This window comes from Balaenoptera borealis (genome assembly GCF_965194805.1).
Source record: "Balaenoptera borealis genome assembly, chromosome: 4".
Classification (NCBI taxonomy): domain Eukaryota; kingdom Metazoa; phylum Chordata; class Mammalia; order Artiodactyla; family Balaenopteridae; genus Balaenoptera; species Balaenoptera borealis.
This window is the reverse complement of record NC_138861.1, coordinates 131033212-131054578: the sequence shown is the minus strand read 5'-3', so window position 1 is coordinate 131054578 and position 21367 is coordinate 131033212. Positions and strand designations below refer to the sequence as shown.

Sequence of the window (21367 nt, the reverse complement as noted above, 5' to 3'; positions counted from 1 at the left end):
TTGATTTGAATGCCCAAATTTTCTTTGTTTACCTTTTGAATCCAATAACTTGCAATTGATTGTTCTGTAGGTGGATCTACATGAATTTTTCCTGGCATGGAGTACGTCCTTTCAAATTGTACATTCAAGTCTTCTTTTATTTCTGAATAATTTCCTTGAATTATACCTTGAAATATTCTTTCTGTTCCATTATTTGAGGTCTCATCTTCAGGGATACCAATTAGATGCCTGCTGAATCTTTTTTTTCTCTATGCTTTTTGAATTTTTCATCCATTTCTCTCTTTGGCTCCTTTTTTTTCCCATCCTGTCTTTTATTCCTGTCTATCTTCATATGTGCTGCTTCAAATATATCTTTCATTTCTGTGATGATTTAACTTTTTTCTTCCTCCTCTTCTTGAGATTTTCCAACTTATATATCATTTCCTACTTTGACTTACCATATTTTCCGTGTGCTCTTATTCTGAAGACATGATTGGTCCCTATTTTTAAAAGATTATGTTTCAATAATGGCATTATGTGTGTTCATCTTTTCTTTAGCATTTTTCTAGTGAGTGTTCTTTATTTGCTATTTGTTTTTTTCCTTTTTTTCTTGGACTGTCTTAGTATAGATGTTTTGTAGATTCCTTACTGACTATTACTCAGTTTTGAATGAAGTAAGTTCTTCTCGGACCAGCTGCTTTCAGGAGGTTGGAGTGGGGTCAGAGAATTCCAGGGCCCCGTCCCAGGCTAGCAGGAATTTGCCTTTAGGCACAGCATTGTGTATGTGAGTTCAACGTATTCTTTATTATCTCTTGTCAAAAGTAGCACTGCAGGATCGTTCACAAGGCAGACTCTCCCTCTCCACCTCACTCACAAAGTACTTCTAGCAATTACGGCTTTTCTTTATAATTTCTCCTTCAGCCCTATAATTCTAAGCTTCTGTAGCCTTTGTATCAAAAGGTCAAGTGACATTCTCAGCCATGAATGTCTGCTCTTGGCATTTCTCCATATCCCCATTTGACCTTACATATAACCTATCTAAAAAAGAATATGGATTCCTCTGTCTCATTAATGAAGGAGTTAGTGTTTCTGTTTCCTATTCTCCTTATTGCTTTTGAGTGATTTAGAAGAAGTGGAGAAACTTCTGAGTTTATTGTCAAATTGAAAATGGCTGTGCCTCTGCATGAGATGATCCTTGCTAAATGCCTAGAGACTCCAGAATCCTGTGTATTTCGTATTTTCTAAAGAGAAGAATTCCCTGTGCCTGTGGCATAGTCTTCTGTAGCTCCCCAAAAGTGATAGCAGAAAAAGAGAAACTGAGGGAAAAAGTCTCAATCAGCTATATACACACCAAACTTCATATAAATGTCTTGATTATATTTAGATAAAAATCTACCTGTTATGAACTCCATGAGTGATAACAATTGGTTTATTTGTTATGGATTTTTGTTTCATGTAGTGTGAGTATGTGGTTTACCTTAAAGAAATTCCTAATCTTAATCTGCTAAATGGGGATTTTTCCTTCAAAGGGGTGACCTTTGGAATACACTAATTCTAATGGTTTATATCACAGATCAGAATATTTTTGGAATATCTCTAAAGAGTTACTTCTATAATTAGTTTATAAGACATACAAAAGTGCTTTGTTACTTTCTCAGTCCTGAACTCAGCTAATCATTTGGACCTTATTAACAAGACAGTGCCATCTGACTTCACATTTTTTCAAAAATAGTCACATCCTGGGACTTCCCTGGCGGTCCAGTGGTTAAGACTCTGCGCTTCCACTGCAGGGGGCACAGGTTTGATCCCTGGTTGGGGAACTAGGATCCCACGTGCCACAGGGCTCGGTAAAAAAAAAAAAAGTTACATCCACCTTCAAAAAAATATGTGGCCATCACCAATCAGGTCGTCATCTTACATGTTTTACATTCAAATGAATGTTTCCTCTCCATGGCAATTACTTCAAAGACAGAGATTCAGATGTGTCTCACAGGGCAACAAAGGAAAAATTTTTAGGTGCCTTGATCAATGGCAGTATTATTTATATTAACATTAATTATTAAGAGCATGCAGAGGTAATTTTTATGTATATAAAGAATTTTTTGAAAAACTGGGGATGATTTTTCTGGAGAACATAAAGACTTGGAGGGATAACTATGACTGAATTCTGCTCATGAATACCTGTGTTAATTCAAGTTAAAAGTACATAGATATGCTAATATGACCTTGAGAAATGAGAATATATTGTAAGCCTCCACAAAAGCTGGGCTCTAGGTTCTTATCTCTCTGCTCTCTTCTGTGGCAGCTCTGCTTTAACAACCTTCTTTGTCTTGGGAACACCTCTGGCTCAGATAGTGTTAGACTGTCTTCGGCCCACATGACGGTCTCTGATCTAATTCATGTAGGCTTGATTTTACTGGAAGTACACAGTAATATGAGGAATTCACCTTAAGCTTCAGGGCACATTCAGAATATCCTCTGTTATGCATGGTCTTAGGTTGTAAGACTACAAATATACAGTCCATGGCTTCAAGGATCTCTCCACTGGAGTGGAAGGACAGAACGGAGGTAGAGAGGAAGGGAAGGAAAGAAAAAAGTAGGTGAACGTTCATACAACCTTGGGATATGGCTATGTGGTATAAGTGAGATATAAATAAAATGGTATGGGAACCCAGGGAAACCCAGAGGAGGAAAATATTTGAAAGCTGATCAAGTAGAAGAAGGAAATCTATTCTTTGTTTCTCCAAAGAACAAAACTTGGACCAGTAGTTAGAAAGTACAGTGAAGCAGATTTTGGCTCAATACAAAGGAATTTTTTAACAGCTACAATTGTCCAAAAATAGACCAAACCAACTGTCTGGAAAAAGTAGCAGGGTCTGAATCACAGATGTTTATTCAGAGGCTGTGCAATGGTGATCTGTCAAGGTATGTATGTCACAATGAGTGGTATGAAAAAATGAAAAACACATGATTTCCAAGGACCCTTCCCTCCCTACAATTCTGCTCTCTACTTCCAAGTTCTTTGTGTTTGTCCAAATCAATCTTATTACCTTATAGTCACACTTTATAGGTTGCTAAAATTCAGATTATACAATCTACCGATGTCAGTCAAATTTGGCTTCTCTGTAGGAGTAAATGAGGAAATAAATGTAAAAGTATCTGATACATTACTTAACAGTTGTTAGTTGAATTTGAATCAGTAAAAAATAAGCAAGTGAAAAAAGCTTTGATGCTTTTTGGAAAGGCAGGGCATACACACATATGCAACCATCCAAATCTCATTCCTTCTCCCAGTCTTAATGGAGGGCTGAGAAATGAACTTGGATTTGTTTGCAAGAGATAATGCTTGAGGTAACTAGGACCAAGCTTTCCACACCGTGGACAGAGGAAATCCATAGTCCACTCAATAAAATTACAGTGTCTTCCTTAAACAGTGACTCACATGCTCATATCGAGAAATATGGATAATTCCTGGAGGTCTGTGGAATGTGGAAGTTAATTTATAGACTTCTGTTGCATTAGTTAGCAATTTGACCAAGAGGGAAAGAAGATGATTCTGTTATTGATCGATCTAATTTGTGGTACTGGCTTTGATTAAAGAATCCATCATAAATTTAGGTAAAGATAATATTTTAAATGATATTTTTACTTATTACTCACAAGTTTCATGATCTTTGCCTACAATACCAGCATTATTAAGATGGGTTAATCAAAATTTTCTTTATAAAAGAAACATAAATGATAATAAGGAATAAGAGTTACATTAATTGAACACCTTCTATGTAATTAACTTGTATTATCTTTTACAAGATAGATGCTAACATTTCCACTACACAGATTGTCACCAAGATTTGATTGCTTGTAAATAACTCAAAACACACTCAAATCCAAGCTATTTGTCCTTGTATCCCACTTTCTCAACTGCTATACAATACTGCCTTGGGTTCACCAGACAAGCTACCTAATAGAATGAAAATGGCTAAACTTTTCACTTTCTTTGAGCTGCAAATCATTTTGGAATTCACATCAGTTATCTTTCCAACATGAACTAAGGGATAGACTATTACCAGGTAGTGTCATATGTGGGGAAACTGATTTCAGTCCAATAGCAGGTGTCTTCTTGCCTTTTAGAGAGACTCCAACTTAGTGCAGTGGTAGAAAAGTATTTTTAAGTTGTAAATATTAAGATGAACATTTTTATGGGATACATGGAAAGCTTAAAACACATCAAATTTTGAAGGGAAAAATTTAAGCCCATAACTATAATTTTCCCTGCGGGTTAAAGATGAAATGGAGATGAATATGCCTTCTTCTTTTCCCTTCAATGAGGGAATTTAATCTGAATAGTTTTGTTCAGGATATTTCTAGGGAACTTGAACACTATATGAATGTTTAAAATATTTTATTTTCCTGTTATTGTCGCTTCTGGCAGTAAATGTAAGTTTTCATAGACTTTCTAAGTGTGGTTTTGAATAATGTTACAGAAATGTTTTAGAGTATTATACTAGGGAATGTGGGCAGCAGTATCTTAGTCTTCAGACTTTATAAATAATACCAACAAGAGCTGTCCTTTTCCAAGCAGGAACTATGCTTTTTACATGCATTTGGTTATTTAATCTGTACAACTTATTAGTTGAGCTTTGTTACTCCCATTTTATAAATGGGGAAATGGAAGCTTAAAGAGTTTAAGCACCTTTAATTCACTCAGCTAGTAAATAAAGGCCTGCATTCAAATTCATAGATTTTTTACACCAAATGCATTCTGCCTCACTTAAATTTTTAGAAGTTTCATTTTTTGTAGAGATAGTATTTCTAAATAATGCATGTCTGAATGGTACTAAATAAGACCTTTGTAAGCCCTGAGTTATTCTCAGTTTCTTTACAAGATGAAGTTTTTACAGCTTTGTTTGTAAAAGTGGAAAATATTTGTTTATCATGACTGAAGGACTATTGGCTACTGAAGATGGAATGAATGCCCAGGCTAGCGAGGCACATCGATTTGCTAGGCAGCATTAAAAACCTATTTGTAAGAGTATTTTAATTGTTTTTATTTTATTATAGTTAAATTTTGATTATGGACTATTTCAAACACAGAAAGGTATCACAAAATGTCCTGTTAGACATCTATGTCACCACCATCTTACTTTAATAAATATTTTGCCACATTCTTTTTGGATCTCTTTTGTAAGGAAATTTTGATACAACTAAAATACCCCTACTCTATTACATTAGCTTTCATCCCTCCCCAGCGATCTTCACTATCTTGAAGTTCTTGTGTGTTCTTCCCATGTATACTTTATTTATTATTTACATAAGTATATTCATACCATTATGTATTGATGCTAGTTTTATGTGGTTTTGAAATATATATAAATAACATTACATATTCTGTTTTTTTTCACTTATCTTTATATTTTTGAGAATTATCTATGTTGATATACATATATCTTGTTTTTCATTCTAATTGCTCTATAATATCCCATTGTATGAATACACAATTTTTGTTTATTCCTCTGTTGATGAAAATTTAGCTTATTTTCCATTTTTGCCTATTATAAATAATGCTGTATTGAACATTCTAGTAAATGTCTCATTTTGCACACTTGTAAGTGTTTTTCCGGGTTGTATACCTGGGAGTGGTTATATCAATTTCTATTTCCAGTAACAGGGTATAAGAGTTTCCCAGTGTTCTCACAAGAACTTGGTATTATCAGAATTTTTAAATTTTGCCAACTACAAAACAACTTCCCTTTATACTTCAAAAACGTCAGCATCATGAAAGACAAGGAAAGGCCAAGGAGCTGTTCCAGATTAAAGGAGACTGAAGATACATGACATCTAAAAGCAACATGTGATCCTTGACTGGGAAAATGAGACAGAATATAGACTATGTATTAGACAGTTTGATCCATGTTAATTTTTCTAAAATTTGATCATTGTAGCGTGGTTATATAAGAGAACATTCTTAGAAGATACTCATGGAAATATTTAGGGATAAAATGACATGATGTCTGAAAATTATTTTCAAATGCTTTAGCAATATAATAATAATAGACACAGGGAGCAAGATAAAGCAAATGTGGCAAATATCTAACATTGGTGAATCAAGGTGAAAAGTCTTAAGTCACTTTATTTTACTTTCAACTTTTCTGTGGGTTTGAATTTTTTTCAAAAGAAAAAATGTTTGCCAAACGTATATGTGTGAATTGGTATTAATTTTTTAAATGTACTCTTCTCTGATTACCAATGAGATTGAACATCTTTTCATACGTTTGTTGGTCATTCAGTTTTCCTTTCTTGTGAATTTAAATTCTTTTTCCTAATTCTACTTGGCTGTTTGTCTTTACCTTAGTGACTTGTCAAAATCCTATCATGTCCTGGATACTGATTCTTGGTCAGTATGTTTTGCAAGCAGCCTCTGTCTCTCTTTGGTTTGTCTTTTAACTTCATGTAATGGTCCACTAAGGAGTTGCAGCCTGTGAATGTATAAAAGTGACTTTGTTTTCAATAATTTCCCACTAAGTGTTTTATTTTGAACTCTTCTTTTCCACTGAATGGAGGAGCCCTTTACAACACCTTGTTAAGACTCCATAACTTTCCAGTGACTTTGTGTTATTAGAAAGTGTCACGTTTGTAATTAAAGAGATAGTTATGTTTATTTTGAAATTTGAGAATTCCCTGGCAGTCCAGTGGTTAAAACTCGGTGCTTTCACTGCTGAGGGCCCGGGTTCAATTCCTGGTGGGGGAACTAAGATCCTGCAGGCCATGCTGCATGGCCAAAAATAAATAAATAAATAAATAAATAAATAAATATTAGAGAAAGAGAGAAAGAAACAAACAGACAAACTCTCCAAATCAATCTAGCGCTCTTCTCCTCCTCACTCCTAGCACAAGCTAAACCTCTGAAGGTGACTCCAGTGGCTGAAGACTGTGGTCTGCTTTGTCCACACCTCCCCCTGTTAACTCTTCTAGGTGTTCATCCTGTGCTATGTGGAGAGGGAAGGGGAAGAAGCTGAAAGGTAAACATCTTTTCCCTTGAGTTAACTGCAGGTTGCAGTCTTTTCCTTGTTGTTCATCACTAGTGCTGTAACACTGATCAAATTCTGATGTCCTGCTTGTGGCCGTCACCAAAGTGCTGCCTGTCTAACTGGGCGGGGGCATGTTTAAAGGGTTTGAAAAGGCGACGCACAGCTCCCTGATGCAGAGATCTGACTCTCACTTGAGGTGTGGATCTAATTTTCACCTTTCCCATGAGGATAGCCCATTGTCCAAGCCCCATTTATTGAAAAGATTATCGTTTCCCACTGATGTGTATTCTACCCAACATAGTGGAAATTTGTCTCTGTTTGTCAAATATTGAGAGTACAGGTTGACCCAATGGCTGTTCCTCTCTTATCACAGTTCTTTTTCCTTTTTGACTAAATTACCAGGATCAGGCCAGCAAGCCTGCTAGAACAGACATCTAATTGGGAGCAGGATGCCAGTCTCCCTTTCCTACAGGCAACCCTAAACTTTACATTGCCTTGGATTTCCTTCTTCCCTTTGCTTCTAGGAGGCGGGGTGCACCTTCTCCCTTCCACACAGGGAAGGGAGAGAATAACCTCTCTCCCCGCAAAGCCCATGATCCCTCCCATGTCTCACTCTTTTTCCTTATGTGAGGTGAGGAGAAAGTAGTTGTAAGTTCAGTACTGGTCCAGTGAGTCTCAGTAAGCCCTGAGGGGAGGTGGCTGGCTCCAGCTGCAGGGGGCAACATGGTCTTAGACCCTGGTGGCTGACCTGGTACTTAGCATCCTTTTTCATCAGTCTTGGTTTTATCAACAATTCCAGGACAACAGGAAAAATCCCATCTGACATAAGATTGCATGTTATTGATATTCTTCCTTGTATGAAAGTTTTAGATTGTCCTAATATGGTCAGATTTATCAACATTTTCCTTATGGCTTATCCTTTCTGTTAGCTTTCTCAAGAAACATTACCATATTCCTTTCAAAGTTTTTGCTTTTCACATTTAGATTTTTCATCCCTTTGGCTCTTTTCTTTAATATATGGTGTGAGGAAGGTCTAATTTTAACTTTCCCTGTAAGGATAGTCCATTGTCTAGGCCTTATTTGTTGAGCAGTCTTTTCTTTCCCACTGATTTGTATTACTGCCTTTCAAGCTGCTTTTAACTGATAAACACTTCGTTGTTTTTTCTTTCTATAGGAATATGCCTGCATTGTCCCCTAAACTTAATTATATCCCACCCATCACAGTGAATGGTTCCAGTGAGGTTTCGTTGGAGCAGGGATTGTGTTCACTGTTGCATCTCCAATGCCTAGTATGGTACCTGGCACAGAGCTGGCGCTCACTAAAAATATTTGGTGAATGAATGAATGAGTCCTGCCTAAGGTCTGTCCTGATGTCCAGATTCCACACAACTCAACGTGTTTTATACATATTTTACTATGACTGATAAAATGGGCTTTTCCTTTTTGATAACATGGGCTCCCTCTCAATCTGTCAGTATTCTCTGAGGCAGACATTTTGTATTATCCTAGATTTCTCCTTTCTACTTGACCTTGGCATCTAGTGGGTCACTTTGGTTCATAATTCATACTTTCTTAAAACTGAGGTACATTTTCCACCCTCACTATATCTGCATTTCAGTTAGAACTTTTTTTTTCTTTTCTTTACTGTCTTTTTAATGTTTGATATATGCACAAGAATATGTGCAGCACGTCAATTATGAAGTATAATTACATGCATACCTAGGAAGCCACCACTTCCGTGAGAGGGGTAACATTATCTGTCCACCGCCTCTGCATGTGTGTTCCTCCCTAGGCCACACCCTTGCCTCCACCTAAGGGGTAGTCGCTATCTGGAAGTTTGGGTTTCTCATCCTCTGGCTTTGGCTTTCTTTTCAAATACAGGTTTATCACAAATATAGATAGTCCTAAAAATGCATTATGTGGATTTACTTTTACTTAGTAACTTTATAAGGATAGTTTCATACTTTGTGAAGTCTGCAACTTGAATTTGTCATTCAACACTTACGCTTCTAAGATTCATCCATACTGTTGTGTGTGGCCATGGTTCATTAATTGCATTAATTAATTTCATTAGTGAACAGAATGACATTACATTGTGTAACATACCATGATTTGTCTATTCTTCTGTTGGTATTTGTTTGGATTGTTTCCAGGTTTTTTGCTGTCTCAGACAAGATTGCTATAAACCGTGTCTATGTCTGTCTCTTGGTCCACATGTGCTAAGTTTCTCTAGGGCCTATACCAAGGAGTGGCCTTTCTGAGTGAAAGGATATGCAAGTGTTCAACTTTAAAAGATAATGCCAAATTGATAGGGGATTAAGAGGTACAAACTACTATGAATAAAATAAGCTACAAGGATATATTGTACAGCACAGGGAAAGATAGCCATTGTTTTATAATAACTTTAAATGGAGTGTACTCTATAAAAATATTGAATCACTGTGTTGTACACCTGAAACTAATATAATATTGTAAATCAGCTGTACTTCAATTACAAAAAGATAATGCCAACTTGTTTTTCCCAGTGGTCTACTGTACTTGTACTCATGCCAGTGAAGTACAAAAGTCCCATTGATCCATATCCTTTACAACACTTGGCATTATAAGATTTATTAATTTTTCCCTTTTTAGATATAAAATTGTATCACTTTTTTCCTTTTTTCCAGTTTTATTGAGATATAATTAACATACAGCACTGTATAAGTTTAAGGTGTACAGCATAATGATTTGACTTACATACATCATGAAATGATTATCATAATAAGTTCAGTGAACATATGAGTCATCTCATATAGATACAAAATTAAACAAATGGAAAAAAAATTTTTTTCTTGTGATGCGAACACTTTGGATTTACTCTCTTACCAACTTTCATATATAACATAAAACAGTGTTAATTGTATTTATCATGTTGTACATTACATCCCTAGTACTTATTTATCTTATAATGAAGTTTGTACCATTTGACTGCCTTCATCCAATTCCCCTCCCCACCCCCATGTATCTCCTTTTAATTGTAATTTGTATTTCCCCAAGAAAAGATTTTGAGATTGTTTTATATGCATGTTGGCCATTCACAATTCCATTTCAGTGAAGTGCCTGTTTGTCTTTTGCCAATTTTTCTATTGGATTCTTTGAGTTTTTCATATTAAAGTTCTTCATATATCTTGGATCCAAATTCTTTACCAGTTGTAAGTATCATCGATATTTTCTCCCAGTGTGTGGCTTGCCTTTTTACTTTCTTTATGGTATCTTTATAAACAGAAGTTTTAATGAAGTTTTAATTGTAATGAAGTTGAGTTTATAAATCTGAAAAGTAGAAATTATAATAGAATTATAATTATAGTAGAAATACTATAATTAGAATTTTTTATCTTGTTTAAAAAACATCCAGTTGTACACTGAATTTATAAATATATTCTCCTATACTTTCTTTTAAAGGATTTAAAAGCTTTGTCTTTCATATTTAAGATGCATGTGGAGTTCCTTTTTTTGTGCATGGTATGAAGTAGGGCTCCAATTTAATTTTTTCCATATGGATAAACAATTATCTTGTAAGAGCATTTATTTCGTTTGAAATATATTCACAATATATATTGCTATGAGAGGAAAACATATAATGTAACAGAATATATGGTATTTAGACAACATAAAATGTAATACATATAGTAATTAGTATATATACAAAATTTAAAGATATTGGAAAGACATACACTAAAATAACAACAATGATTATCTTTGGACAGTGGGATAATTGATGATTTTCGTTTATTGTTTAGTTCTCTGTATTTTCCAAATTCTCCATATTGAGCATATATTTGTATATTTTTTAAACAGTGAGAAATAAGGTAGTATCTATAGATGATAATTTAGTGTCAATGTGCCTTAAAGAGAAATCATTATTTGAAAGAGAAGCCATGAATTGAAGTCTTTCAGCTTAACTTCTTTTGAAGCTTCTTGCATCCCCGGAGTGGGGTGGCAGTGGGGGTGAAGGCTGGGTCAGGGCAATGTTTGTGGATCATGCAGTAAAACTCAGTACAAGGTGAAAAGGGATTATGTTCTGAAATCTGGGTGAGTCTTCTATAAATAGTTACATACAACTTCTCTCCCCTGAGTTCTTTGCTTTACAGGTATGTAAGGCTCTTTGGGAAATAGGATCCAGATTACTTATGTGTATCATTGGTGATACAATTTTTTTTTTTTTTTTGGCCCAACAGCAGATAATGAAAAGACTTATAAAGCGGTATGTTTTGAAAGCACAAGTAGACAAAGAAAATGATGAAGTTAATGAAGGTAAGCACCTTCAACTTGAGAAACATCCTTTTACAACTAATTTAATGAACTTGGAAAACTTCATATTGAAGGATACTTTAAAAATCCAATATGGGAGAGTAAAAAATGAAAGTAAAAGTCAACCAGAAATAACTATTGTTAGTGCAATTCCTTCTTACCCTGCTTTCAAAAAAGAAAACAAAAAGAAAACAAATTTAAGTTGATTTTGGAGTTGCCTTTTACTTTGACTCATCATACTATATCAAAACAAGACTAAGCCACTTAATCCCAGTAGGAAAGACGGGGGCATTACTGATTTCAGTACAAAACATTTTAATAATAAATTAAAATTAAAACGTGTGAAAAAGGAAAACAAAAAAATCCAATCTCAGGTAACTGTTTGGGTTCCTCCAAGATTGACAGGAGAATCTTATGCTACATTTCTAAAACTCTGTCTTTTTAAAGAAACAGTTATTTAAATTGTCAATCAGAGACAGTTTATCACTACAGAATGCCCTGATTTCTTAGAATGTAAAGTCTGCCATCTTTCTGGGAGTTTCTAATCCCTATTACATAAGTAGTCTGTAGTTTCACTTCCGTTTCAGGGAGTTCACATTGAGTGTTAACATTTTTCCGGTGATGCAGGTAAAATAACGTTGGCTCAAACAGAATCCACATTTCTTCAGAAAAATCTTTACTTTGTTGTCCAGAAAGAAATCTCTAACCCATTTTTCTCATCTGGTGTTTCTCTTTTGCCTTTCACTTTTCTTCTTGGCACCTGTTTTCCAGGCATATCCTAGGCAGCACGTCTGTCTGGACTATAACACTTTTTCATCAAAGGCTGGGGTATAAGCCAAAGTACAGGTCCAGAGATGGAAAGAAATCAACCAGGGAGAAATAAGTTGCCCTAAAAATAGAAACTATAGCTTTCAGCACCAGTGAGATGCTACTAGATATAGCTACGCTGAGAAGAAAAGGCTAAACTAAACTGTTGATGAGCTTTGAAGCCATTACTTGATTAATGCAAGGAATCTCTTACAAATCTGAGTCAATACAATGGTATGTGTTTGTAGAAATCTAAGAATGTGTGATTGGAAACCAGCAAAAATCCAATCATGATGACCTAGAAACAGTCTCAGAGAGACAGGATTGGAATTGAGTTTTAGTTTAGAAAGCAGAAACCTTATTTGTTGTACCATAACCTCCCTTATTTGTTGTACCATAACCTCATAACTAAGTGAAGGGGGCAATGGGCCACCATGACAGCATCAAAAACAAGGAGTCATCTTCCAAGTCCTTTTATACAAAAGAGGAAAATAATTAAAGAAACTTTGGAGTTTTGAACAAAGTTCTAACTAAGAAAGTATATCATATAATTTAACCTGTTCACTGAATAAATGAAGAAGCTGAATTCCAAAGAGGATGAGTAATTTGTGTTTCCTGTATTGGCAGACTAAGTACAACACTTAGTGTGTAGGCTTCCCATAACTCAAAAACAAGGAAGAAGAATGTAGTAGTAGGGAGGTGAAAGGGGGCCCACTGGGCTTATGGTCCAAATATGATATTAAATGCTGTGAGAATCCATTTCTTCCACAAAAGACTGGCCTCGCGATTTCGAATTTGATCAGTTTATTTCCTCTATGTTGCCAAATGCGAAAGGAAAAGCCCCCCCCCCACCTTTTTTTTTTGCCACAAAAAGAATCAAATGTTTTGTGTGTATTCTTGAGGAAGAGTTAGAATTCTTTAAAATAAAAGATTCTGACGTTTATATAATAAAAGAACATAGATTATACTTTAAAGCATCATAAAGATACCAGGAAATATCATGAAAAATATGTTTTACATATGATTCTATTATAGAAAGCTATTAAAGTGCCAATGATTTAAAGAATCATTTCTTGGATTCAAGATAAATTCATGACCCAAGGTTTACCTTTCAAGGTCAATGGCTTATCTACATGACAATTATTTGCAAGAGAATCCAGTTATTAATTGCAATCTACACATGCTCAGAGTATTACCAAGCTAAATTATGGGAATAGTTGTGTTTTAATAGCCAGAAGTTTCCTATGGAGACTTCTATGTATGTAAACATTGCCAGTGGTATCATATCTAAACTCCTTAATTTCACCATTGCTTGTTATTTCCTTATACATCGTCCCCTGTGCCACAGAAACTAATTTGTTTGTTCCTTAGCTCTATGTTCATTGCCATTGCCTTCCCTAAGAAATACCCCTACTCTTTTTCCTTCCTTTCCCTTACTTCATACTTGACCTCAATTTACTTCTTACATGTGAGTATTTGCCTGTTATATAGATTGATTCATTTTTAGAAATGTTTCATTTTGCTAGGATTCCCTTCCAGCCTAGCAATGGGAGATAATCCATATAGGTGTCAACCCTTATGGCTCAGGGAACCAGACAAACTCCCTGAAGATAGAAAGGAGATACTCTGATTATAGACCAGTTAACAGAGAAATCACCCTGTGTTAAAAATTGGCTGAGCCACAGGACAATACTTTAGCTGAGTTTTACTTTTAAAACATAGCTGAACTACTTTTTATGGTTTTTTTTCCAAAGTCAGTACATTTTTAAAGGCAGACATTTCTTAAACATTCTAAAGGAAAACACCTGAAGTAGCTATGTTGGAGATGTTATGAGACAAATGCATTCATGTATAAATTTCACTCTTGTTTTTTTATAAATACGAAGGGCAAATTACCAATTATATGTTTTTTAATACAAATACCGTAGGTGAATTAAAAGAAATCAAGCAAGATATCTCCAGCCTTCGCTATGAACTTTTGGAGGACAAGAGCCAAGCGACTGAGGAATTAGCCATTCTAATTCATAAACTCAGTGAGAAACTGAATCCCAGCGTGCTGAGATGTGAATGACTCAGTAACCTGGAATTATGGCTTTGACTATAGCACAAATGTGGGCAATAATATTTCTAAGTATGAAATACTTGAAAAACTATGATGTAAATTTTTAGTATTAACTACCTTTATCATGTGAATCTTTAAAAGTTAGGTCTTAATGATTTTACTGTTTTATCATATGCAAATGGTCTTCATTTTAATTGTCTGCCTTGACATTACAAACAATGACGTGCCATTGTATTTAAAGGCCCAATATTACTACGTTATTGATATTTTTGTCCATTTTAGAATAAACTCTACGTCTTTGCACTACCTGTTTGCCTCTAAGAGACTGTAAGCTCCTTGGGGACAGGGACCATGTCTTATTCATCTTTGTGTCTCCAGCATCTAGTACAGTGCCTGGTACATAGTAGGTGCTCAATAAATGTTGTCAAAACCGACTGAACTGAACTGCCAACAAAATACAAATAAAAATTAAAAGGCCATCACTATGTAGCATACCTTCCCTTGTCCAAGTGCTAAAGAGATTTTTTTTTTGAAAAATACAAACTGAAAAAATTTTACAAACAGCTATGACTTGGTCAGATTTTCTTAGAATTTTTGACATCACTGATAATCCTAGAACCTTTGAGCCCTGAATGAAGAATTTCACAATGAAATGGGTTAATAGAAAATATAATTACATTACATATGTTTCATAGAATTGTTCCAAACAACACATTAAAGATTTTTCTAAAGTATATACTGTTTGCCTACTGTCTTAGATTTTCATTTGTTGTTTTTCAGTAATGTGAATTTAGTCAGTGGGGTGGTGAATTTTTTAAAGTCGGGGGTTATGCAGGGTTGTTAGTTTGTTATAACCTCCTAATTTCTGCCTCTGATGCTTTAATGCTAAATAAGTTATCAACAACTGACTTCATATCTTGCCTGTTAGCTCCACTCTGAGTTTTGGAGGGTATGCTATGGGGAGGAATAGGAAGGAGCAATGGCTGTGTACCTGGAAAGCCATGTCCAAGCATCACCAGGTGTGTTTCGTTTTCCTTTGAGGCATCTCTTGCCATCATTGCTTACAATGATTGACATCCTTTTCCTTATCAAGACATTTCACTTACACTTGCTACACAGAATAGATTGTGATGTATGTGTATGACTTACTGTGTAACTGAGCTGAACACTGGTAATATCCGCAACGCCTCATGACTTTACTAGGAAAGGGGATACAGACTGGTAAGTTCCCTCCTCTCTTCACAGACCACAAAACGTCGAAGTATTTTTTTTAACCAGCTAGGTTTAAATCTCTCATAGAGTTATGCTTACCGTCCTAATTCTCTTCAGTCTGTTCCTCTCAAATCTTACCAGAACACAAATTATGGTCATAGCTCAAAGATAGTTTTATAGGTTCTAAAAGCCAATTACATACACAATACTTTGAGTCATTACTATCACACAGGAAGGCTTTCTAGACATGAAGACAAAAATGAACATTAAATGGAACTACATAAAGCTCTTTAAAGATTATTTCTTAATTTCTACTTTTGGGGACTTAATTAAATTAAGAAAAGAACTTTATACATTTTTTGCTACCATTGTAGAATATTTCATTAACTTTTGTGCTATGATAATAGTATTTTGTCTTAAACATTTTTCAAACTTTGTGTATTTTATGTTATACCTCAGAACAGAATAAAATACTGAATTTTTCATTGTTATATGTTACTATACTTTATATTAAAACAGTAAAGATATGGAGTTTCCATAATAGACAACACTTTCAGTCTTATACATAGTATTGTCTAGGATTCCAAGTGTGGATATTTTTGCTTACAGCTATGGAGCAGAATAATAAGTAATATTTTTAAGTGGGGTTGGAAAAATGTTGAATGTAAAAGTGTTAAAAGCAGCTAGTTTGGGCTTCCATGGTGGTGCAGTGGTTGAGAATCTGCCTGCTAATGCAGGGGACACGGGTTCGAGCCCTGGTCTGGGAAGATCCCACATTCCGCGGAGCAACTAGGCCCGTGAGCCACAACTACTGAGCCTGCGCGTCTGGAGCCTGTGCTCCGCAACAAGAGAGGCCGCGATAGTGAAGAGGCCCGCGCACCACGATGAAGAGCGGCCCCCGCTCGCCGCAACTAGAGAAAGCCCTCGCACAGAAACGAAGACCCAACACAGCCAAAAATAAATATAAAAATAAATAAATAAAAGTGTGACTGTTCTGTTTAAAAAAAAAACAAGCAGCTAGTTTAGGATTCTTGGAGTCTTGAGTGAAGATAAAACTCATGTCATCTATGCCATGTGAGTACATACATCTTTTCAGTCCATACCTTTCACAACTCTAGAGCTCTCAACATAGGTTTTTGTCTCCTTTATTTACTATGCTTGTGTAAAAATAGTATGTTTTTGATACTTCACATTTTTTCTTTTTTTATAGTTGCTGGGTGGTAGTCAAGAGGAAGATGTGACGCCAAGGTGTGGTAGATGCCACTGATACTATGGATGCCCTACCCAGATCCCCTTTAATGGACCAGGGCATGCACCTCTCAGATCCGGAGTGTTGGCTCCTTAACAGTTCCCAGCTATCCTGTTCCCCAGGGAACTGCCCTCAGCTGAAAGAAAGCAACCCTGTCCTGGTCTGGTCGTTACGACCTCCCCTCCTCACACCAACAAACGACCAACTGGTGTGGACGCACAAAAAGCTGTCCCCTTGTGTCAAGGTAGGGCCAACTCTTTTGGTGCAATTCATGTTTCAGAGCTTTGGATAGGATTAGGCTGCAGCTAGACTCCAGCTGAGACCAAATCTTTTTTTAGCTTCTTCCCTGTTTTATCCTTCTTCCCCCCGCCCCGTCCCTTTCTCCTGAGAGCATTCCCTCAATAAATCACCACATCCAAATCAGACTTTGCGTCTAGGGAACCACCCTAAGACGTAGGTATTACTGTGGTAACTTGAGGGTGAGGTGAAGATTAGTTTAGAGGATTACCGTGAGAATTAATACTTCTTTGAGGTTAATGATAGCCCTGGGCAACCAAGTCCTTGACCCACTTACTATTGTAACAGGCATGTTGGGCTTAAAAGTAAAGCTCAAAGAAGTTGGTGGGGCAACTTGGAGAAGGGAACACTTAAACAGGACCAAAAGCAACTTGTCTAGCAAAAGACATTTAGGTGCTTATGATTAATTACAGGACTATCAAAGTCCAGTATCTCTTACTTTTTGACCTCTTTGCTATGCTTAGTTTTTTCCTCTGTTACAGAGAAGATCAAGGAAAGGAGGCAACACTCAACTGGCTTCTTAGGCTTATTGTTTAAAAAGTTTGGCACTTTGTAAGTGCTTGCTGTATTAAACTTATCGAGGACCCTTGACTTGGTGGAATTCACAATATGTTGAGAAGCTTGGATTCATAGACCTGAAATAAAAGAAGGGACTATGCAAAATAGTATCCAGTGTCTTCAAAAAGTTCTGTGCACCATTGAAACTTAGAAATGACATAAATATGTTGTGACTATTAAAACTAAAGTTAGGGAATTCCCTGGTGGTCCAGTGGTTAGGACTCCACGCTTGCTTTCACTGCTGCGGGCTGGGTTCGATCCCTGGTCAGGGAAATAAGATTCCACAAGCTAAGTTAGTATAATTTAGGATAAGTCTCTTTCCCCATCATGTCCAACATATTTCAATTCAAAAGTGTAAACCAAATGAGAACAGCTTTTGTAAATGGGATGGTAAAGTGTCATATGGCCAATGTCTAAAGGAAACTGAAGCCACATTAATTGTTAATTGTGTGGCCTGAAACAAATCACTTAACTTCTCTGGTCTCATACATTGTCCAGTCAAACAGGGTTATGCTACACCAGGGGCTCCTGGTCTCTGGGCATTGTAGAGGTGTTTCAGAAGGTTAATATCATCTTCCAAGGTGGTAATGATCTCTGTTTCCATATCTTGCTTTTATTTAAAGTCAGTCTAAAAGGGCTATTTATTATTTTTCTTTTTTCTTTTTCAATTGTCTTTTTTTTTTTTCTTTTAAAACAAGAGTTTGAGAGTTTCCAAATTGGTACCACATATTGGTGGAGAGCAAAATGTATACTCATGACTCAGTCACTCAGCCAACCACCTCTAGCTGTGTTGATGGTTTTAACGCAATTAATGAATAACGAATTTAATGCTTCTATTCTTAGTAATGAGTTGTTTAATTTATGCTTACAGTGATTGCTTTAAGACCACAACATAAGGTTATAAGTTACTGAAGTGCATGGTAATTCAGTAAATTTGTCTCATGGCAGTTTTTATCACATCTGAGATGCAATCATCTGCGGTTTTGTTTTGTTGTGTTGTGTTGTGTTTTGGGGTTTTTTTTGCTTTGTTTTGTTTTGGCTTTTGGTTTTTTTTAATGTAGCCCACCAAGATGTCGCTACTACCTTAAGACATGTTTAAAAAGAGAAAATATAGTGGCAATTTTGTCTAACTTTGCATTTCATTTATTGTGAATAAAAACTCCCCACCCTGCTAATTATTTGAGAAGTGCTTAAAATTAGTAGTTTGAAACCTTTGCTCATTATTTTGAAACAGAACACAGTACCTTTTCTAGATGCAGAATGAAAGAATTCCAAGTAACATATCATACAAGCTCTTTTTATTTATTTTTGATAATATGTCATAGCCTCATTTCTATGTTTTAAAAGTTGATCTTCAAAAGAAAACCTCTCATCTTTTACACAATTAACTGAAAGTGAAATAAACAGTGGGCATCACTTGTTAAATGGAAAATAAGCATTGCCAGCCTATGTTTTTATTACAAATATTATAAATATTGTATAAAGATGAATTCTATAATGCCACCTTAATTAAATAGCAATCTAAATACCTTTTCTTTAAAGTTACATTTCTATGCAAAAATTATACAAAATTAATTGCAAAACCACACAGTGAAAAAATTAAGTTATTATTAAAATTCCTAAGGACTTTGAAGGATTATATACTACTATGAAAATAGTTTGTGAATCCAAAAGGGAAAACATTGAATTAATGTTTTCTAAGATTTCACCCAGTCCTGGAATACTATTAACACTTCCCAAGCATCATTTTTAAAAAGTTAATGTCTGTCCACTTCACCAGGTTTTTGACATTTTGATGGTTTGTTTGTTATAATACAAAAACATAACAATATTGATATCGGTACCATTTTCCTTAAATTGTTAACATGAACTGCCAGGACCTAAAAAGGGAAACAAGAAAATAGACGGTGGGAAGATTCGGTACTCACCGTCTTAGAATACCCTTTATCAGAAACTTGCAATCACTGGGACAGTGGATTGTGTACTTTGGAAACTATGCAGAGTTAAACAGATGACTCTTATAAACACTTTATGGAAAACAAAAAAACAGGAGGAGAAGCTCATAATTCTTCAATTTATAACCGACTGAAGTTTTTTTGGTATATTTCTTAACAGTCTTTTCCTATAATTGAAGTCATAGTATACACACAATTTGATATTCTTTTAAAATTATCATCCTGAGCACTTTCCACATTGCTATACAGCCTTCATTATTTTCACTTTCAATGGCTGCATAGTAGCCTGGAAAGTGGAGGGATGCAATACTCCCCTATTATTGGACAGTTAGGGTCCTACTTTAAATAATGCCTCGATCATGGCTTCTAACCTATTTTGTGTTGTTTTCATAGACTAAATATCCAGAATGGGGGTTATAGGTTAAAAATGTCACCCCATAATTTATAGATTTGGATATACATTACTAAGTTGCTTTTGAAAAGGGTTTTATTACTAGTTTGAAGCATCATGGATGATGAGAACATGCTCTCTCTACAGCATATAGTGGTATCATTTAAATTTATTTTCCAATTTGAAAGGCAAAAAAAGGTATCTTGCTTTAATATTATTGATTACAAGTGAAGGTAACAAATTTCTATATGTTTGTTCAGCAGCCACCTTCTTTGTGTATGGTCTGTTCATGTTTTTCTTATTAGAATAATTATATTTCTTTTTTTTAATATTTGTATGAATTGTTTATTAAGATACTAACTGCACATATTTATCCTAAATTTTTTTGTTTTTTGTTTATAAATTTATTTATTTATTTATTTATTTTTTGGCTGCATTGGGTCTTCGTTGCTGTGCGCGGGCTTTCTCTAGTTGCATTGAGCGGGGGCTACTCTTTGTTGCAGTGTGCTGGCTTTTCATTGCAGTGGCTTCTCTTGTTGTGGAGCACAGGCTCTAGGTGTGCAGGCTTCAGTAGTTGTGGCACGTGGGCTCAGTAGTTGTGGTGCACGGGCTTAGTTGCTCCGCGACATGTGCGATCTTCCCGGACCAGGGCTCAAACCCGTGTCCCCTGCATTGGCAGGCGGGTTCTTAACCACTGCGCCACCAGGGAAGTCCTAAATTTTTTTGTTTTAAAATTTTTGTGACATATTGAAATGTCTAATCTTTGTTTTTCATATCTGTTTCTTCTTTGTGGCTTCTTCTATTCTTTTTAAGATGAAACAAATTCCTTTCTGTTATGGGCTGAATTGTGCCTCCCCCCCACCCCCCGGCCCCCACCAAATTCATATGTTGAAATCCTAACCCCCAGTACCTCAGAATGTGACTGTATTTGGAGAAAGGACCTTTAAAGAGATAATTAAGTTAAAGTTAGGTCACTGGGGTGGGCCTTTATCCTGCATGACTGATGGCCTTATTAGAGGAGGAGATTAGGACACAGACAACACAGAAGGAAGACCATGTGAAGAAACAGGGAGAAGATGGCCATCTACATCCCCAGGAAAAATGCCTCAGAGGATTGGTTTGGTTCCCTGCTGACAACTTGATTTTGTAATCCTAGCCTGTGAGATCATATAAGAAAATAAATTTCTGTTGTCTAAGCCACTCAGTTTGTACTACTTTATTATGGTGGCCCTATCTAACTAATACACCTTCCAACCCCCTAAATTCCATAGAATTCTATAACAATTCTATTTTATCTCCTCTATGGCTTTATTTTTTCAATTTACTTCTAAAATTTTTCTGTATTTTTGTTGAGTCTAAATTGATATTTTCTCCAAATTTCTACACATCTATACCATCTTCAGGCATTGTTGTCTATTTCAATACTGAGTTATTTTGGCCTCAGCAAAAGAATTGTCTGGAACATCCTGGGACCTAGGCAAAACCTTCTCAGATCTCTGTGTAGGAAATAATTTCTTTTCTTAAGAACCTCTTCTCAAG

At 35.6% G+C, this 21367-nt stretch overlaps 1 protein-coding gene across 4 annotated transcripts in view; it reads left to right on the top strand.

The window, feature by feature from the left end:
• TRPC3 (transient receptor potential cation channel subfamily C member 3) overlaps positions 1 to 16977 on the top strand; it is an 84920-nt gene extending 67943 nt beyond the window's left edge. For 3 of the 4 annotated variants that reach the window (XM_082389618.1, XM_082389620.1, XM_082389621.1), the window contains exon 11: positions 11225 to 14025. In XM_082389618.1, the coding sequence (XP_082245744.1) occupies positions 11225 to 11503 (279 nt within the window). In that variant the 3' untranslated portion in view covers positions 11504 to 14025. The other variant, XM_082389619.1, reaches the window with a different exon arrangement.
• Positions 16978 to 21367: the final 4390 nt, after the last annotated feature.